Consider the following 19,945-nt stretch of genomic DNA (forward strand, 5'->3'; position numbering starts at 1 on the left):
TAAATTTTATGCTTCGAATGAAATTATTTTCATCACATTGATTAAAACATTGTAAAAACTATTTGGTAACCAGTAGACTACGAAATTTTATGTATTCATGGAGAATTGTAAAAAGATGAAATTGCATAAAATGCGCGTAGTAAAAAGAATATATAAAAGATTCTTAGAAATGACTTATGGCCTACCTTTCCTTCTAAAAGTTAGTGCACATTAATTTTTTACTTCAATTTAAATTAATTTAATTTAAAACAATTAATTTTTTAAATAATTTCGCATACGTAACGCTTCAGTAATTGCAAAATAAAAAATTTGAAACCAGTCATTTCGACTAACATGGTGATTCTAGTGTTAAACAAAATCATGTTCTGCTATAAGCATTAAATAATACTGATTATATAAATATAATTATGTAATAATATAATATTAACTACAGACATTTCAATTTTCATCGAAAACAGTTCTCACAATTGCACAGAATTTAGAATATTTGGTTAATGTTCCCAATAAATTCTTGAATCTATTTGTAGAACCTTCGATTACATTCAACAGTGCTGCACACGTTTCTTAAATTACTTAGTAAAACTTCAAACTTATCTCGTCCAGACTCAAGTCTAACCACTTAGAGCATCGCTTTCTCCTCTCGCAGAATTCATAACGCGCACGAAACTATTAAGCTTGCATAAAATGTACTTCAACCTGTTTTTAATTATAACTTGAGATTTATCGCAGTAATTATTCCATTAACTTTTCTGAAACTTAATGAGATCAAAGGAAATGGTATACTCGGAAAAATAAGAAGAACACTGTCCATGTCTTAGTTCCTTTATTCCAGTATTAAGGGGGTATTCTCCACTGATCGGTAAAGAGAAAGTCGATTTTTTAATTTCAGTACATCAAAAGTAAACTCCGCTTCTAAAATTTCATAAAGTTTCATTATTTATTACATACTATTATATTTTGTTCCCATTTTCTTTTGGATTGACATAGTCATCATATAATGTGGAGGAAGTCGTGGGGATTTTTTCTCTTGATTATTGTTTGTATTTTGTAAAGATGACATGTTTTATTTCATCCAATCGCATTATACGACGAGCTGTATTTGCATCAAGGTTTTTCAGCATATAAATCACATATAGTCATATATAAATCGTATAATCATATATAAATCATATGCAGTCATATGTAAATCACATAATCATATATAAATTATATATCATCGTACATAAATCACATAATCATATATAAATCATATAATCAGATAAAATTGTTAACTGATTGATCTTACGCGGTAATTCAAATATAATATCTTATGAACCTGCCAATTCCGCTACCCCACTAATAAGCAATTTAAGTCAAATTCCATTAGCACTTACCAGAGTATTTAAACATAATGCAAATGGCTTAACACATCGTTGACCGGCAATTTTATGCAGAAGCTATTCCATGTCACCGGTTATTATTTCGCAATTAAATATGAAAGCGAAATAATCTAAATAAACTTCAATATACTTTGTTTATACATAGTGTATAGAAATGAATCTTTGGACATATATTTTATATATCTTTGAATATTTTTCTCTGCGTTTCAAAAATTGAAATGGCTAATACAAGTGCAAACACCGGTTAACTCATGATCAGTCAACAACGTTTGGGCATGAAAATACGAGTTAATTCGTGACCGGTCAACAATGTGTTAATAAAATATTGTAACCGAGGAGACTGTTATTGAAAGAAATCCTGTTAGCGAATGGATGAACTGTCCTTACCTTTCTGGTGGTAGACAGAGACGGGTGTAATTTTCGGCAGCGATCGTTGCCAGTGTCAACACCGTGACCAGCACGCAAAGAGCCTCGAGAGTCCATTCGAATCGGCATGTGTTCAATGACTCTTCATGTCCTGCCAGTATCACGATCACCGACACCGGTATCACGAGGCCTGTTACCAATAAGTCCGCCAATGCGACGTTCACCAGAAACGCGTTCCCTGGAAAACGGAAATTCACGCGTCCATTATACGGAAGCACATACCACCCTATATCACGTTAACCATCTGCCTAATTAACCCGAGCTATCTCGGCTCGCGTGAACCGTGCTATACCAAAAATTCCGAGATAATTCGAGGTAACCAGCAAGGTGCAATTAATAAGTAATCATCTCATAAATACAGTCATTAAATGAGCCGTTCTCGTTTTAACCAGTTAACTGTGGAATTTTCTTTGGAAAATCTCTCATTGTGCGGGCAATAAAGTCAACTAGGGAAGTATTTATTTTAATTCATCGTTGAACAGATTAGTATCATTTCGAGTTTCAACACTAAAACTACCGAGCAATTAAATTGACTTTTTGAAATTCCTTTATAGAAACTCAAAGGTTCATCTACTGAGACTTTAATTGATTTACAATACAATTTGGGTATTGCCAAATCAATGCTTTCAGTTATTTCAAAGTAGTGTTCATTTAATGATAGTATTTTTGGAACAATTTCTTGAAATCTCATTACGAATAAAAAATAATGAATTTTCAATAATCTACAATCATAAAGAGAACAAAACTCTCTTAGGACAAACGTTTCTCTCCATTTTCGTAGATTTCTCGATAAACGGGTAATTTACAGCAAATTCTATGCGCACCAGAACATAGTGCATGTATCTAAGGATCTGTGAGCGAAATTTCATACATTTTCAAAGAAGTTTTGAGTTTAGTCCAGGTTTTTACGGTTCCGGTCAACAGTCCATGATTACTTGGTGCACCCTATACAGCAACAGGACTGGCCACTAAAACTGTTACTCGTTCCTGTAATTCACTATGATGCGCGAATTCGTATGCTGTAGAAATACGTGTTCTTCCCCGCGGAGCTGTCCCAACTTACCAAAACTACACTCAGTTTGATCCTCCTTGAATTCTCTACACGACTTGATCCCATTTACCGTATTAATCCTTCTATTGCAAAGAGCGTATACAGGCTGGGCCGTAAATCGACGGACAAATGGAATCAGAAATTCTGTGGCTTGAGACGGGACGAAAATCAAGAGCAAGAAAATTGCGTTGGATCCTTCGTCTCCGAGAGAAATGCATTTGAAAGTCAAGCAAGTAGTACGCGTGTATTTGACTGATGTCTTGTTTTTCGAATTTTACTGGGGACCTTCACTGTGACGATTTTAATTATTATATAATTATATGATATAATGTGATATGATATGATATGATATGATATGATATGATATATGGTATATGATATATTATATAATATCATCCTATAACAATACAGCACAGTTATGTACAAAATAAACCTTAATGAAATTAATACATTACTTTCTACTTATATAATAATAAATGAAAAATTTATATCGAATAATTCGTAATCAGAATTGGAATTCATGATCAGCAAAGATTTACACGTTAGTGAAGTTATATCAATATTAACAAACAGGCTTTTTTTACTTATCAATGAATATGATTTAGGAGATGCTTTGAATATTACTAATACATAATATAATATAATATAATTTTATTGACTTTGTGTGTACGTAAGTGTGTATTATACTCATCTGAAACACAAGAAAGAATTTCACTCTATACAAATGTGGTTATTGCCAGTATCAAAACAATGAAAAATAATTTTTTGTTACAATAAAATGGCACTCACATAAAGAAAAAGAAATCTATTCAATCATAAAAATTTCATAATCAATCAAAAAGATATTATTCTAAATAGATATTGATATAATTTTATACGTATGTAAAATTTCAAAGACAATAGCTATTCGAAACGAAACATTAGAATTAACAACCAATAATTTTGTTCATAAAATATTGCTATGCATTTCCGGGATAAAGTAAATATACATAGAAAACGTTGAGTCTAAATCATGTTTATCGAGTTTATTGTCGAGTCTGAATCATGAATTCGTCGAGTACCTTCAATAACGTTTATCAGATTTTCCCTAAAAATATATGAGGCTTTCGCAATAACTAACTTGTTCAGATAGCTACGATTAGGCTGTCGTTCGCGATAACAACGCGCAGCTATTATGTGCTTGTACCATGCATTTCCACAGCATAATCCCGCCGCCAAAAAGCATACCTGTGTATTCATCATTTCTGTACCGCGTCGTGTCGCTTGTTTGGTCAGAACCGATAGTTAACGCTGCAAGCACTGTGACAATCTGATAGTAAATAAGCTACGACATTGTATCGTAGACAAAGGCAGCCATACTATAGTAGCGACCTGCAGTGAAGTTCGTAACGCCAGTTATCAATCAGTTGCACGCGTGCTAGATTGGTTTTCAAAGATAAACAATTCGAAGAATACGCAGAGAAAGTATTCATGAAAATATAACGGATTGAAATTCATAGGAGCCTGATCCCTAAATGAATACAGGCGGATTACTTGATTAGTGCGAGTAATAAGTCCCAAAAATTGACATTACTCGAATTCACACTATTTAACACTAGAACTACCGAGCATTTAATTACGATTAACACGTTCAATTCTAGAGAGGGTCATCGCTGACCCTCAACCAAACCGAATTACTACAGTTCACTCAATGAAACGATGATTATTGGAAAACATTTCTATATTGTAAATAATGCTACCTAATGCGATGAGACTCCCACCTATCCAGTCAACTAATTGGTTATAAAATAAAGATAAACAAGTTAAATGATTAATTTTTCTTATTGGAAACCGAAACAGAACAAGGGAGAATAATTGATAAATTGATTAATTGGACAATATAGGAACTCATACAAAGTGAAATGAACAAAGAAAAACACAGAAGCTTAAATCTAATTTTAAACCCGGTCGTTCGACCAGTCACGGTACGTTTAGTGTTAATTATATGAACTATAGTAATTCGATTTGGTTCGAGGTCACCGATTAATCACCCCATAACACTCAACGTGTTAAAACTACCGAGCAGTTAAATTAACTTTTTGAAATTCGTCTGTAGAAACTCAGGGTGCATCTATTGAGACTTCAATTGATTTAAAATTCAGTTTGCACCTTGCTAAATCAATTTTTTGAATAATTTCTCAGAGAAACATCTATTACCTTTTTAATCGTTCCCAAAAGAAACAATCAGGAATGGATGATTTTGGCTTATCTGGTAGTTTTGTGTTAAAAACCCAACAATTCTAAAAACGAACAATCCATGCAATTATCATGGTATCAGGAAAGAATGCAAGGCGGCAAACCTCGTTTCTTCAGCTGATCCTCGACCACCACCGCAGAGATCATGAAGACGTTCCCGACGCTGCCCCCGACGGCCATTGAAGACAACAAAAGTAATCTCGCCACTCTGGACCATGCCGAGGATAATGTCACCGGCGAAATATCAAGGTCGTTGTCTAACCCGTTCTCCGCTTTATTCGTTCTCACCTCCGCCTCGAGGCCCATAATTTCAGCGAAAGTGCTCGTCGCGTTTGTGTATGTTGTCGTCACGTTCATCCTGAGACTGGAACGGAAAAATTGTTAATTTTACTTTGGAGTGTTCGCATTGAACATCTAATCTTATCATTGCAGAAGGATCCTTTCCAAAGCTGGACAACATTGATTTTTTAACCCACTGTCGTATGATTAACTCTTTAACCAGTTAACTGTGTTTGACAAGTATACACGTCATCGTAAAGCTTGACATGATACTAATTCTTTCAGCGATGAATTCTTTATTTTTTCACATAAACATGTAACTCTTCTTTGTTTCGCTTTGATCTTTCATTAAAATATACTCTACGTGCATTCGTCCTGCGTGCGATGAGTAGACGCTCCGTTTTTTTATTTTATTGCGCGCAGAACGAGAGGTTTTCCCAACTAAATTCCACAGTTAACTGGTTAACACTAAGTTTGAAGAATGCATCAGTTTCACGCATATGGAGTTTTATAAGCATTATTCAGTGAATGTTTGCGTTGGTTTTGATTAAAACAATAACACAAATGTGTAGTTTAGTGGTCTATTTTTAAACCTATAATTTCCAAAATTTAAGTGAACGAACGTCAATTCTTCTGAGACTAATAAAATGAACTGTACAATAAGTGTCCGTGAACCTAGTGTTAATTATAATCGATACAACTAATGGGTTGATGCAAAAGTTTCGACGTATTTTTTTTAAGAAATCGAAAGAATAGTTTTTCAAATATTTTTATTTCATCATTGCGACAGTGTTGCGATTTCGAAGAAAAATGTGAATACTGTGGTATTTTTACTTGCTCCAAATAATGTCGAAATTGTTACATCAACCCAATACATTGGCATTAACGATTTATCGAAAAAGGAGGAAAATTCTAAGAATATAATTATTGATAACAAAAATATAATATTTAATTTGAATTCAAAAGAATCGAATAATAGTTATGCTTATTAAATTCCCTTCAAAATCTTTACCACGAGTCTGTCACGTTATTATAAGGCAAGGAGTTAATGAACTCTTTCTCACGTGATAAGCGATATATTAATCTACTTATTTCTCGACATATTTCGATGCTCTCTATTACAGAAATACATTTACCTTATAAATATAAACGGTGCAAGCATAAACAATATATGAACTATTATTATTATTATATTCATTCAATAATAGAAATGACGGAATGACATAATAAACGAAAAACATTATAAAAATACAGGAAAATTGTGAAATACGAGATTTAGCAAACATAGTGCAAGGGATAATCGAAACCTCCGATATACGAGACCTCGGTTAATGAAGTCCACTAATACTAATGACAATAATAATAATATTAATAATTACTGTCCTATAAAATCGTATGCAATGAATGTTCGAAACAATATTATTGCTAACAAAGCAACTGGAATGGACTAACCCCTTCGACTTGATATTCGTCATGTGCATCAAAATTTTCAACTTTATATAAACCTATAATGCACGTTGTGTTTAAACGTGTCATAATAATATTTCAATATACTGTACAATAATTTTCTTATTTTATTTGTTAAATATGAAACTATAAAAGAAATTTTATTCTGACCGCTTTGGGTATTTCACTGGTACTTTTAACCGATATATTTGAAATTCAATTTAGCCACGTGTGAAGGCATATGAAGAAGTATGGTTAAATGTGAATTTAATTTTAGGGTCTTTATTATACATTTAATTATATGTATAATGTATATATAAATTTTGTATAGTTAAACATATACATTAAATTTAATAAATGCTAATTATCCAATAATATCTGAAAACTTATACGTTTAAATAAATAGAGAAAACAATCGTATGGGATGTAGAACTAAAATAATAAATTAAGGAGAAGAGAAAAGATGCAAAGAACGAATTAATCCGTTTACGTCATTAGCATATATACGCGTGGAATCCTCTTGACTATTGTCACCAGATTAAAATATTTTTCATGGTAAAGTAGAGCAAATTGTTATTACCAGGTTATTAATAAAACCAATTTTATAATTTATATTATTTATTTTCTTATCATACTCGCTCATATACTTTATAAATTACTTCTTTAAATATTATTATATTCAGATTTAATGAAAAAAATGTTGCTAATATGGGTATATTTTTCATTCTCCTGTCGGATGTAAATGGGTTAAAAGAGACAGAAGCAATTAACGGGAATTGTTAAACATGAAAGGATGCAAAGCGTATTTAATGGCAGAAAGGAATAATAGAGAACGTATGTCAAAAGAAAAGGAATTAATGTATCGGGAGAATGCAAAGAAAAAGAGTCCTGTGTGTTTTATGAACCGATGACGAGGTACTTGCAGGTAAATCATAAAAATGGCCAGTAGATAACTCTGTGTGCGTGTGCAATGGTAGAATACTGTAGAATACATCCATAAAAAGAAGAATAATGAAACATGTCCATGTTCATGATTCTTCGAAACTGCATTGGAAAAATATTAATGAACAACTATCGATAAATTTAAGGATGCACGCAACGGCTTGACAGGTTAATCAGCCAGCCAATCTTGCTTATTCTTTCATTTGGACAGCACATACCGTATAAATCATCGATGCGAAACGAAACTCAAAAGATCCAATTATTTCGGTTAGAAATTGATTATACTTCTTTTTCTTTTATAACGTTATTACTTTAATTTTTAAATATTGAACTGTTTTCATTATGATACGATATAAACAGTACAAATAGCACAGATGATATAAATAATACAAATAATAAAAATAACACAAATAATACAAATAACTGCTTTTTCTATTTTGCATCGTTCGTCAACAGCAACGCAGCATTTAACGCGCTAACGAATATTGTTCAGCTTAATAATTGTAATTGTATATGACAACAGAAAATCAGAAAGATATAACGAAGAAACGTGTATGTAGGTAGAAAATATACACTGGTCATAGAATGTATTTACAATAGAATACAGTGAAAAGTAACACAGAATCTCTAAGTAGGTAGATATTTTGAAATTTTTGCATGTGTACTGCGTAGGGTACATACATATGTGAATTATATGTCACACTCCATTGAAATCGAATAACATACATCTGAGGTAGAAGGGTTTTCATTCATTCGGTTCACGATTTCTTCCATATTTTACGGCTGTAGCTCCCGTTGGTATCGCCTTGAAACCCTATATTTCAGTAAAATACGAGCCAGTGAACTAAAACTACTAGTATAAAATTGATCTAGTAATCGCCACCTATTGTTTTAATAGTCAGAATTGGTCTAATTGTTAGAATTGTTTTAATAGTTAGCATTTGTCATAAAAATATTCATTTTTGGTAAAAACGATAAGTTTGTTAATCTATATCGCGAAAATAAATGTATTTTTCCTAAAAGCTTTCAACTGGGTTCTAAAGGGTTACACATTTTCATGGACGAGTGTAGTATCTTGTACAGTAGGTAGAGTTGAAACTCACATTTTCGAGCCGCATGTATTTCAGCGTCCCGGTTTCTGTAACAGAAAACTCAACGTTACCTTTAGAAATATACTTTTAACATATGACATCCCGTTGGGGATAGTCATACTCGCGTCAGCATTAATTAACCCCTTGCCCTATGATTTATTTATTATCTATGATCGGTACGACTATTTTGTTATTAATAATTCATTGGAAAAAAGGGTAAATTCTAGCATATTCTATGTCTTCGTTTGCGTTTAATAATTTATTATAGAAGAATAATATTTACTTTGAATTCAAACGAATTGAGTAACATTTACGTTTGTTAAATCATGTTGGAAATCTTCACCATGAGCCTATCACGTTATTATAAGGCAAGGGGTTAAAATAGTTTACCAAACATTCCATTGGGCAAATTACAACTTTAATAGCGAAATAGTAAAATAAAATAATGAAAGAAAAAATGTACTTCGTTACGTTGTCCTAGTACCATTTTATTATTCTAAAATCCATCCACCATTTTATTATTCTAGTAGTAGATGAGTGAAATAATGCAAAATTAGTTGAACTTCCTTCGAAACCTTTTCATCTAACTCCACTCCAGCCCCTTCGGCCATTGGTTCATCCTACTAATTACTCTTACGTCCACTCATCAATTTTCTATAGTTCATTCTACAAAGTCTACGTTTACTTAGCAGACCTACAGCCATTTCCTATGTCAAAGCATCTCGACCCTTTTCTTTTCAGTTAAAATCTATATAGGGTGGACTAGAAAACTGGAAGACAGGTATAACGATTCTTCTTTGCAATAGATTTAACTAATACAATACCAAGACATTTTTTACCATTAAAACTACCAGACAGGTTAAATTGACTCATCTCAGAACTGTTATTTTGCAAGTATTTGAATTATGAATGCGATTTGCGAAAGATTTTTAATTAAATTTGTATATCCATACGGACACAGGATTCTAATTTCAAGAAACGTATCCTTCTAATTTTTATAAAAAATTCAAAACAAGTTACTGTAACTGCTCGGTAGTTTCAGTGTTAAAACGTGAACTACCACGGGTAAGGCATTTTATTTTGTTAATTGAATTTTTTTCAAACCGTGATATAAATGTTATTATCACTATCTCCTGATGACGGTTCGCGTTTCTTGTGCATTATTGTTTGTTAATGTATTCTTCACAGATAAAACTGCGAACGTTCCCAATTTTAAAGCTTTATTGTGCCTTCCAGGTACCAATATGTCTGTAGGTTCATTCTAAAAACTCGGACAGGATATTACTCATCCTAAAGATGAAACACACGAAACTAATATAGAGGGAGGAGTTACACGCTTTAAGCTAACCTATATTTCAATGATAAAATTACGTTATGGGAGCAATGAGTAGTTACAAATCGAACAATGACGTTACAATGAAATTCCATATGCCAGAAAACACATAAATTCGATACTCTTTTTGCCAATTTCTGTCTGTGATTTAAGAAGCAATATGGAACTTTCTCCGAACGCTTTTCATCTGCCGCCAATTCTCATCGGTTCCGTCTATCAATTCTTCATAGTTCTTTCACCAAACTTCCAGGATTCCGCCGAGTACACTCCGTCGAGTAAACCTCGATATGATTCGTTCAACGAATCTCATCATTACACGTCACGAGACACTGAAAAACGAGTTGCAATAAAGCGAGTAACAAAATTCATCATACAACGAGACGAGCAAACTTTGTAACGAAGAGTATCGAGAAAGTCAACTTCGAATATAATGTTAAAGTTGCGAATTTCGAAACAGCACAAGTCCAGTTTATAACATTATCTACATGAGTTATTAATGTAACTTTCAAATGAATTTAACTCAAGTTAAATTGATGTATTTAATTTAAACGAAATTAAATAATTGATCGACTTGAACTTTTATACACGCAGGCGTGAACATTCAACGTCATTGTAAATTCGAAATTACAAAATCTATTCGTTTTAATGGAATTAGGAAGATTATTGATTACATTGTTAATTCGTATTCATCGGTTGATATTTATTAACTTCATAGTGTATAGATTTTGTTATAGTCACGAAGACAAATTACACAAAATTGAGAAATTACAATAAAAAAAATACACATAATGAAAATGTACGTGTAGCCAATGTTTGCATCGAGAATCAACAAAATAGATGAGGAAAGAAGGATTGAAAGCATTTCCCCGACGAAAAAGATGTAAAATCAGCAGATATTCATCATTAATTTTGTGAGATCTACAGAGGAAATGCCATAGGTGATGTAGTAGTAGATAAGGGGACGAGTTAGGAATTTTAATGAAAGACGTGAAAATGTGCACGACAATCGACCAAGCGGTTAACCGTCCGATCAAAAAATTTCATTAGAAATAAACCGATCATTTCTCTTACAGTTCAGACTTAATAAGTTATTCTCATTTGATTCTATATTTGACAATGTTCCTCAGTGATTAGCATTCTGACCAAGATGAATACGTTCAGAATGCCGTGAACTTCTGCCACGGATCTGACCACTCATGTATCAAAAGAAAATTTTTTAAACTCTAACCTTTGGACAATTTTGTTTTACAATTTCATAAATGTAAAGGAGTTTTGAAGCTAATCCACGGAAAAGAAAAATTTGCATTTTTTCTGAAGGGAAGTTTCACTCCTTCAAAGAGAAACTTGACACGAAAAGGAATTGCAATATATTATTAGGCTTGACTTAGTACCTTTTTTGACTTCTAATTTTTCTAGTTAACACCAGAGTTACGAAAATTTATTCTACATTACCGTTTCTAGTAAACTACATGTCTGTTTATACACATTACAGGAATTCGAGTTTAATATAATGTAATGTAATGTTTAATATAATGTTTAAAAAATTCAATATTTGTCAAATTGAAAGGTTCCATAAATCTAGTGTTAAATACAATTTTTTTTAAATTTGTGGTAAGGGCCTTCTATTTCATACTTTCTTACGATGCAGGTTAATTCCGCGGTTTCCAACCTGGAGGCGCAGACTATTACCAGGGGAGGCGCCAAAATTTTTAATAAAAAATTAACGTTCATACCATAATATCTACAAATAAATAAACCTCATATCGTAACGGAACAGTATAAATTCAGTGAAGTAATGTTTATTTCGTAATAAAGTTATTATTACTTAAAACGTGTATATATTATTATATCCATTAAAAAATAGGGAGGCGCGGAAAACAAAATTTTTTTTAGGGTGGCGTAGTAGCGTAATGGTTGGAAACCGCTGGGTTAACACATTGCGTGCTGGTAACGAGAAATCTCGTTTTTATATAAAGACACTTAGCTATGCAACTTCGCTAATTACCACAGCATTGAAAAAAATATAAAATTTCATTCGAATTGATTATCTATTTAAAATATATTACATAACAATATTATATCTGAGTTTTTCTATGTATAGTGATATATAAGTTCACCTCACTGAAAATTACCATCCGCACAATTCAGTTTTCTGAAAATTATCCGGTATGCAATGTGTTGATTGATTAATGTTGCCGCCTGGTGCACCCCTTGCACTCACGGTTTGACGCGGCCTTGTCTGTAAAATACACTCGACATGGTTTGTTCAGAAAAACTGTTGGTTTTTTGTATACCGTGATACCGAAAGAAGCGTTTCATGCACCTGATGTTCAAGTGGGTACGTGTGTGCATTGATTCACGGTTCGGCTTTGGAATCGCCACGCAACATTTATTTTGCACGGACCGCGAAGCGTGAAGCGACTACACACTGGACGTCGTGTGCGTTTTGCGCGTTTACCATCGAAAGTGTCTATAGCCGGAGGAATAGTTGTTAGACGAAGTTTCGGTGCGTTGCTTCGAGTAATAAGGTAGCGCACGACTCACGCTGGGACGGAAGTTATTTGGAACACGAGACATGAAATACCATTCAGAGTAATATACCACGGATGTTGCTTCATTATTTTCGTCTGGCAGATAACTGGCAACTCGATTTTCTGTAAGCAGCGAAGAAATTACTTAGAAATCGTTCGAATGTAACCCGGTAACTTTTTGGCCGTGTGTTCAAATATTAAACAAATAAATTCAAATCAATAATTAAATACGATTGGACAGTTTATATTTATATTTTATTTTATATATTTATCAGGTACATACATTTTATTAGTTTATTTTATACATTTATAAGAAAATTATATATATATATGATCTTTCATTTTTCACGTTACACACCAAGTGGTGCCAAATTTTAATTGGCAGTGTATACATATAGTAATAATAATATAAGAACCGAAATTCTTATCATAACCGTTTTTTCTAACGTATTTCGTTCACGGAGAAAACGTTGGACGCAATAATGGAGTGGTCCGTATTATACGATCCGACGGCCGGCTTGTTTTTGCTGTTTCGGCGACGCCTGGAAACAACTCGCATGGAAATCGATGTCACGCCGGTTAGATATGTCCGGCTGGACGTAAATAACAGGAGCTAGGCTGTTTATATCGAAATTTGTTCATCTCGGCCGGTGGTTTTCGAGTTAGGTCTCAAAGGGTCGCTCAACTCACCTACCCAGCGACAAATGAATTGCGTACGGGCAATAAATTTCCCATCGCGAGTAGTAAATTCATTTAATACTGCCATTTAACACGGGTTACATCCGACCAATTTATTTACTTATTTATGAGTACACGATTCCTTCGCAGGCGTATAGTTACTCGCGAAAGTATATATCGGTCCATATGTATGATTTATTACACCAAATTAACGCATTCGATTAACGCAGTTGATTTCATAGTAAAATTGTAAAGTGTAATATTTAACACTACTCCTACCGCGACCAGTCAAATGATTGTTCTTAAAATTTCGATTAGAATTTCCTATAGACAACGTAATTGAATCGTCTTTATACTTCACGACTTTTCCTAAAATATATGTATAAAACATTTTTGAATATTTACTCCTTTTTTTATCGTTTATTTTCTGGGAAAAATTTGTAGTCTGTCTTACTTACCACGACCGGTCATTTAACCGGTAGAACGATTTATATCTTTTTATAATAGTATTCTCTCAAAGACTCAATTCCGAAGCTATGAAGTCGTTACAAATTAAAGGTAATGCAGTTGTGGCACGATTTTAGCCAAAAAGTGCCTTTCAGGGACTGCTTTGCGGTACTTCCAAGTATTTACAGTTCTCGCTCGCCTATCGGCCTCGGTAAAATCTGTAAAATCTAAATGTCGGAGATGGCCTTTACAGGTATTTTTCAATATCCTAGATTTAGCCGGGATAAATGCATGGATTTTATATAAAGAATCCACGGGAGAAGAAATTTCGAGGCAGGAATTTTTATTTCAATTGGCAGAAGAACTTGCCATTGAATATCAAAAAGAACTAGAGTTAGGCAAAAACAATCAAGCAACAGCCGTCACAAATACAAATACAGGTTCACGCGAACAGAAACCATGCCAAATAAGATATTGCACTAACAATAAGACTAACAAGATCTGTCTAAAATGTAAAAAGTACGTGTGTAAGAAATGTACAATCGACAAACCTATTTGTAAAAAATGTGGTGTAAACGAATAAAATGTAAATTATATACCTCTAAATAAATGAAACTATATTCGTATACTGTCAAATTGGCTATTATCTTCATTCTATATTAAAAAATATAAGTTGTGCTAAAGATCAGTCACTTAACTGGTCGCGGTGTTAACATTAAATTTTGTATAATGCATCGATATGTGAAATATTGAAAGAAAATAGTTCTAACCCTGAATGTATGTGTAATTTCTCGACAAATAAATTTCAGAAAATGTCATCTGTATCTCATTCGAAAATATTGAGTATTTCCCGTGATAAATTTCTTGACTGCAAAGGGTTAATTATAGATCGTGATAATAACAATGTTTGCGAAAATAATGTTGAAGTGTATTCTTTTGTTGTGTCTCCAGTTTTCTGACTTTAGTTACTAATTGTGGGTAAATGTAAGTAAATAATTGATATTTATAATTGCAAATTAAATTAAATATTAATGATTATAATGTAGATAAATAATTCGAGAAGTAATTTACTTATTAACGTTGGTTTATTTTAATATCGTAAATTCGCTGTGTACTGCCGGTGGTACATGCCGACGTGAATGTGTTAAGTAATCCTTTTTATTAAATTGCAATTAATTTCTTAATTGAATGTTTTTTATTTAATACTAGCACTGCCGAGCATTTAATACTATTTATATTTCAAATCATTTTAGACGTTCAATATTTCAAGGTGTCAATAATTACAAAACAAGAAAGTTGAAATTCGAAAGTGCATGCGGTAGCTCTAGTGTTAAAGTAAATGCGTAACGCGAAGTTTTTAATAAATATGACTTTGATCTGATAATTTCAACTTTAATATACTTTAAATGTGTGAAATATGTTACACAAGTGGATCGGTAGATACTTTTGTAACTGTACGTGTAACAAAAATTTATATTATACGATAAATACATTATATTGTAGGGTTTGCAGGTAATACAAAAATAAAGAATAGAAATAAATTAAAGGGAAAGACGATACATGAAAAAGATATACACAGTAAAGAAAATTCGAGATAATTAAAGCAGTATGATTAAATCGGTTGAATCAATTTAAAAGTGCTAGATTTATCAGAATGAATTGGATGAGTCACAGATAATACCTAGCGAGTCAGAGATAACATTAGCGAAATTGCAAATTCAACTAATAGGATGATTCCCAGTGACATATTTGTTCTGAAAATAGGAATATTACAGTGTTCTACGACTTGCGTTAAAATCCATAAATTCAAACGTAACAGGCCGAACATTACTGTGCTATGTCCATTAGTATTATAAAGAAATATCTGACCAGCCATTAATTTACGTATCAGCATGTTTCATTTCCTTAAAAGTATGCCCGTACTCATGAAACCCGCTGCCCATAAAATCATCCACTTTATATGAGATTTGCTATCAAAATTCATGCTGGGCTCGTTCTATAAAGGATTGGACAGTTTTTCGTGCGACGATCGCTTAACACACTTCCATAATCCATATATAGTAAAATCAATGCGGCATATAAAATATTAAACATGAGAAAATTTTGAAACATGCAGCAGGAAATGAAATTTAAGATTATATTAATAGAGTATGTAATAACGTTATTGAAATACTAAAAATAGTAATTGCATTGAATTTTAATTAAATTTTGAATTGACGTTAAGAATATAAATTCTTCTAATCTTTTTAACTCCGACAAACCATTGTTCTATATTTGACAACTGTTAGATTATTAAAAGAAAGTTGATGAAGTTCTAAAAGTAATTCAGAGATCATGGATTCTATCAAAGAAACAGCGTACAAAATATTCTAATAATTATTAACTTTTAACAACCCAACTGTGTCCGACAAACATAATTTTAAATGAAACACATAGAATCAAAAGTGTTTATTTCAATGGAAATTCGCTTTGCCCAATTTATTTCTAATTTCTAATATATTTCTACAAAAATGATTTAAAAGAGCATTTTTTTATCTGAACAAGTTTTGAAAGAGCGATGTCCATTATGGTACAAAAGCATATTGAACTGTTAAGCGTTAATACTAAAATGTAATTAATTAAATATGACACTTAATAATTAAAATAATTACTGTAGTATATTACAAAATAATCAAACTCAACAGTTAATCTCAAGTATACGTTGAAATTAAATTAGGAAGAGAAACTCATAATATGACATTTAGAAATATAAATGAGTTTAATCATATCTCATCATATCCGAGCATATTATTTATTTACCTGTAATTTATTTCATATGCATCCTGCATGAAGCTTTTTCATTATAACAATAAAATCTTCCGCAGGAAGAAACTCTACAATAAATGACACAAGAAACAAGGATTTCATTTAATTATTTATTTCGAAAGTGGTGTCCAACTTTTTATCGCATTTGAGAGAAGGAAAGGTTTACATACAATTTAACGTGAACTGTAATTTATTTCGTATGGATCCTTTATAAAGGTTGTTGTTAGAATCATTATTAAATTTCCTGCAGGAAGAAACTCTACAATAAATGACAGAAGAAACAGGATTTAATTCCGTTACTAAATATGATAAATAACAATACTCGACGCTAGGATTTATAGACACTGATCTATACATCAACTACAGCGTTTATTCATTACTGTTGATAAAGCTTCCTCAAACACTGATCGCGTGATGTTTGTCTACTAGATAACTTTCGATCAAACACAATAGTCTCCCACGAAAGCCACCTGTATCAAAAGCTTCCACGAAATGGTATTTATATTGGCGTCAACTTGCAACGATTTACCCACGATAGTCGCAGTGAAATTTGTTGCACCCTTGGGCCCGGTTATTATAATCGCGGATAATATTATCAATCAGTTATTATTATCACACTCAATCGGTCCCAAAACACTTCGTATAAAATTAGTTCAAAATATTATAAACCTACTATAAACCTTAACAACCCCAGTATGCATTTGAAACTTAACTAACCAACAGGACACAGCTGGGTCGTTAACACTATTAAAATTAAAAACGATTAATATTTTAATGATCACTGAATTTGTCCCTGAACAAATGTTATCAATATTAGTTCGATATTATTGGAAGACTCGTGTGTGAATAAATATCCGCGATTTCTTTGGTTTACGATATATTTATTTGAAAATTTGTCAGATATTTTAATAATCTATTTCAATATTTCTGTATGGCAGGCTGTATAATGGTATTTATATAGCTTATTTTAATTGCGCCGCATGTCGAAGACGTTTAGAGACGTCCTTGGTCATCAATGTGTTAAAATAAAACTTTATCTTGAATTAAATTAGATAAAGTGATTTTGCAATAATTTGAATACTTTTGATTTTGTACGTGAATCGCTTTGAAAATGTGTATGTCGGATACTAATGAGTTATTAAGATGTAATACAATTTTAATTACGGTTATCATTTACGATAAGCATATTTGGAGACCAAAGATTATCAATCGTCCTTTTTTTGAACAGTTGATTGTAAGAAATATAACATACATACATAAATGTTGTATTAATATAGCATTAAATGTATGATTTATGATCAATATAAATTGCGCAGATGTCATTGTTTGTTATAACGTTCGTTATTAACGTTCGTTGTTCGTTATTATAACGAATTGAGTTGAGTAAGGAAAATACTTCAGTTTAATCTCATGAATCGGTTATTCTTGTCTTAAAATCATCATAAAAAGCAAATTCCATTACAGTTGATTTACCTACATGACCTTGTTGACTTTCATGAATATGGGTTTTGACATTACCATGACCAATGTCGCGGTTTTGTGACTCTGGGCGGTCAACGGTCAACCTATTTGCATTATACGATAGAATCCAAAGTATTGCATTATCGCTAAACCTTCTTTTATTGTATTCGAATGTTCAACGCAATGTTGACCGGTCACGAGTTAAATCATGTTTGCACTCGCACCAGCCAATTCAGTTTTTGAAACGCAGGGCAATATAGAATATTGCAAAAGCAAAATATTCCAAATTATATAAAAGATATATCCAAAGTTTCATTTCAATTCGTTATGTATAAATAAAGTACATCAAAGTTTATTTAGACTGTTTTACTTTCATATTCAATTAGGGAATAAACATCAGTCCCGTGGGATAGCTGCGTAAAATTGCCAGTCAACAACGCCTTAAAATGTAAGTAAGGTTCACCTATTAGGAAAATAAACAGCGCTCCGTGAAAGTTATACAAGTCAGGATGTAAATACAGTGTTTTTTTAAGTGAAAAGTATAATAGCGTAACACTCGATACTGTCATCGATACTAAAAGGATTTATGGCATTAGAAACCCATGGTATGATAATGTTAAGTACAAAATCTTCAGTATACTACGACCTACACTATTATGATAAAATGTCTCGCTGCCGCGGAAAATCAAATTGAACGAAAGTAGCACATAAATGAAGTATAATTGATTGTTACGGGTGAAGGTCTTACTTCAACTTATGGTTACTGCGATTAAGGGCAGTTTAAAAATTCTGTAACATCGTTATAGGTATTACGTTCTGTGTTATGAATGTATGAAGCACAGTTACGCTGCGCTAATGTCTTCGAGGAAGAAAGTTGAGTAGGTAATTTTCGAGAAGGTTTCCCTATAATTTCAATCAACTAATTCCTTTAGCTTGATGGTGGCGTAAGGTTCTTCAGAAAAGTAATTAGAACATTTTAATTTAAACATAGTAGATCTTATAGTATATATCTATAAAAAAAACATGGTAAAAAGTCTCGATAATAAAAATAGTTTTTGAAATTACACGTTGCAGTATTTGTGGAATTGGACAAACTACCCTTCGTAATTGATATGAAAATTAAAATAATTATTATCATAATTATAAGAATATCAACTTTTGTTTTACTTTAACCCATAACACTCGAGAGGTGTGTAATGTTTGATTTTAAACTGTGTACAGTGCATCGGTATGTCATGTATTGACATAAAATATTAAGTCGACGCAAAAGTTTTAACGTTTATTTATAAAAAATAAAAAGAAGAGTTCTCGATTGTTTGCTGGTTGTACCAAGAATGTGTCCTTTGTACACGTAATATAATATAATTTGAAAACAAATGTTGTTTGCCTCGAAGAAAAAACTTTGTTTGTATAATTTCATTTGCAGATTAACTTTAGGTTAACGGGTATTTATTGTACAATTTATTCTATTGTTCCTAAGGAGATTGATGTTCTTTCATTCGGGTCTTGGAAATCGGAGATTTAAATATGGACGGTTAGAATCCATACTCGGGTAATATATCACTAAGAATCAAGATAAACATTTACCAAATAATGTTTATAAAACAGAATATACGTAAAATTAAGATGTTCCGTAAACCTGGCGTCAAAATGAGACACCCTGTAATTGAAGGTAACAATTTTCATCAAAACGACCGTGTTAACCTATCTATATCGAAAACTCGTCGAAACAGAAAAAATTACATTTCAGACATTTCTCGAATAACGAATATTTCCAAAAATAATTACGTTTACAGATAAAAATGAGACACCCTGTACGAGAAGGTAAAAATTCTCATCAA

General features: G+C 32.2%; 1 protein-coding gene across 4 annotated transcripts in view; it reads right to left on the bottom strand.

Annotated features, from left to right (window-relative positions):
- The window catches only part of LOC116426591 (adenosine receptor A1), a 65,569-nt gene that overhangs the window by 21,142 nt on the left and 24,482 nt on the right, over positions 1 to 19,945 (bottom strand). For 2 of the 4 annotated variants that reach the window (XR_004234944.2, XM_031975734.2), the window contains exons 2-5: positions 8,862 to 8,896; positions 8,440 to 8,572; positions 5,196 to 5,455; positions 1,767 to 1,983 (exon numbers count right to left, since the gene is read on the bottom strand). Coding sequence is in view for 3 of the 4 variants with exons in the window: in XM_031975734.2 (XP_031831594.1) it covers positions 1,767 to 1,983; positions 5,196 to 5,455; positions 8,440 to 8,507 (545 nt within the window). In the remaining variant the exon portion in view is untranslated. Of the gene's footprint in view, positions 1 to 1,766; positions 1,984 to 5,195; positions 5,456 to 8,439; positions 8,819 to 8,861; positions 8,897 to 19,945 lie in introns of those variants that run through there. The other 2 variants (XM_076369795.1, XM_031975735.2) reach the window with 2 other exon arrangements.

The sequence above is a fragment of the Nomia melanderi genome, chromosome 8 (assembly GCF_051020985.1).
Source record: "Nomia melanderi isolate GNS246 chromosome 8, iyNomMela1, whole genome shotgun sequence".
In the NCBI taxonomy this organism is placed as follows: Eukaryota; Metazoa; Arthropoda; class Insecta; order Hymenoptera; family Halictidae; genus Nomia; species Nomia melanderi.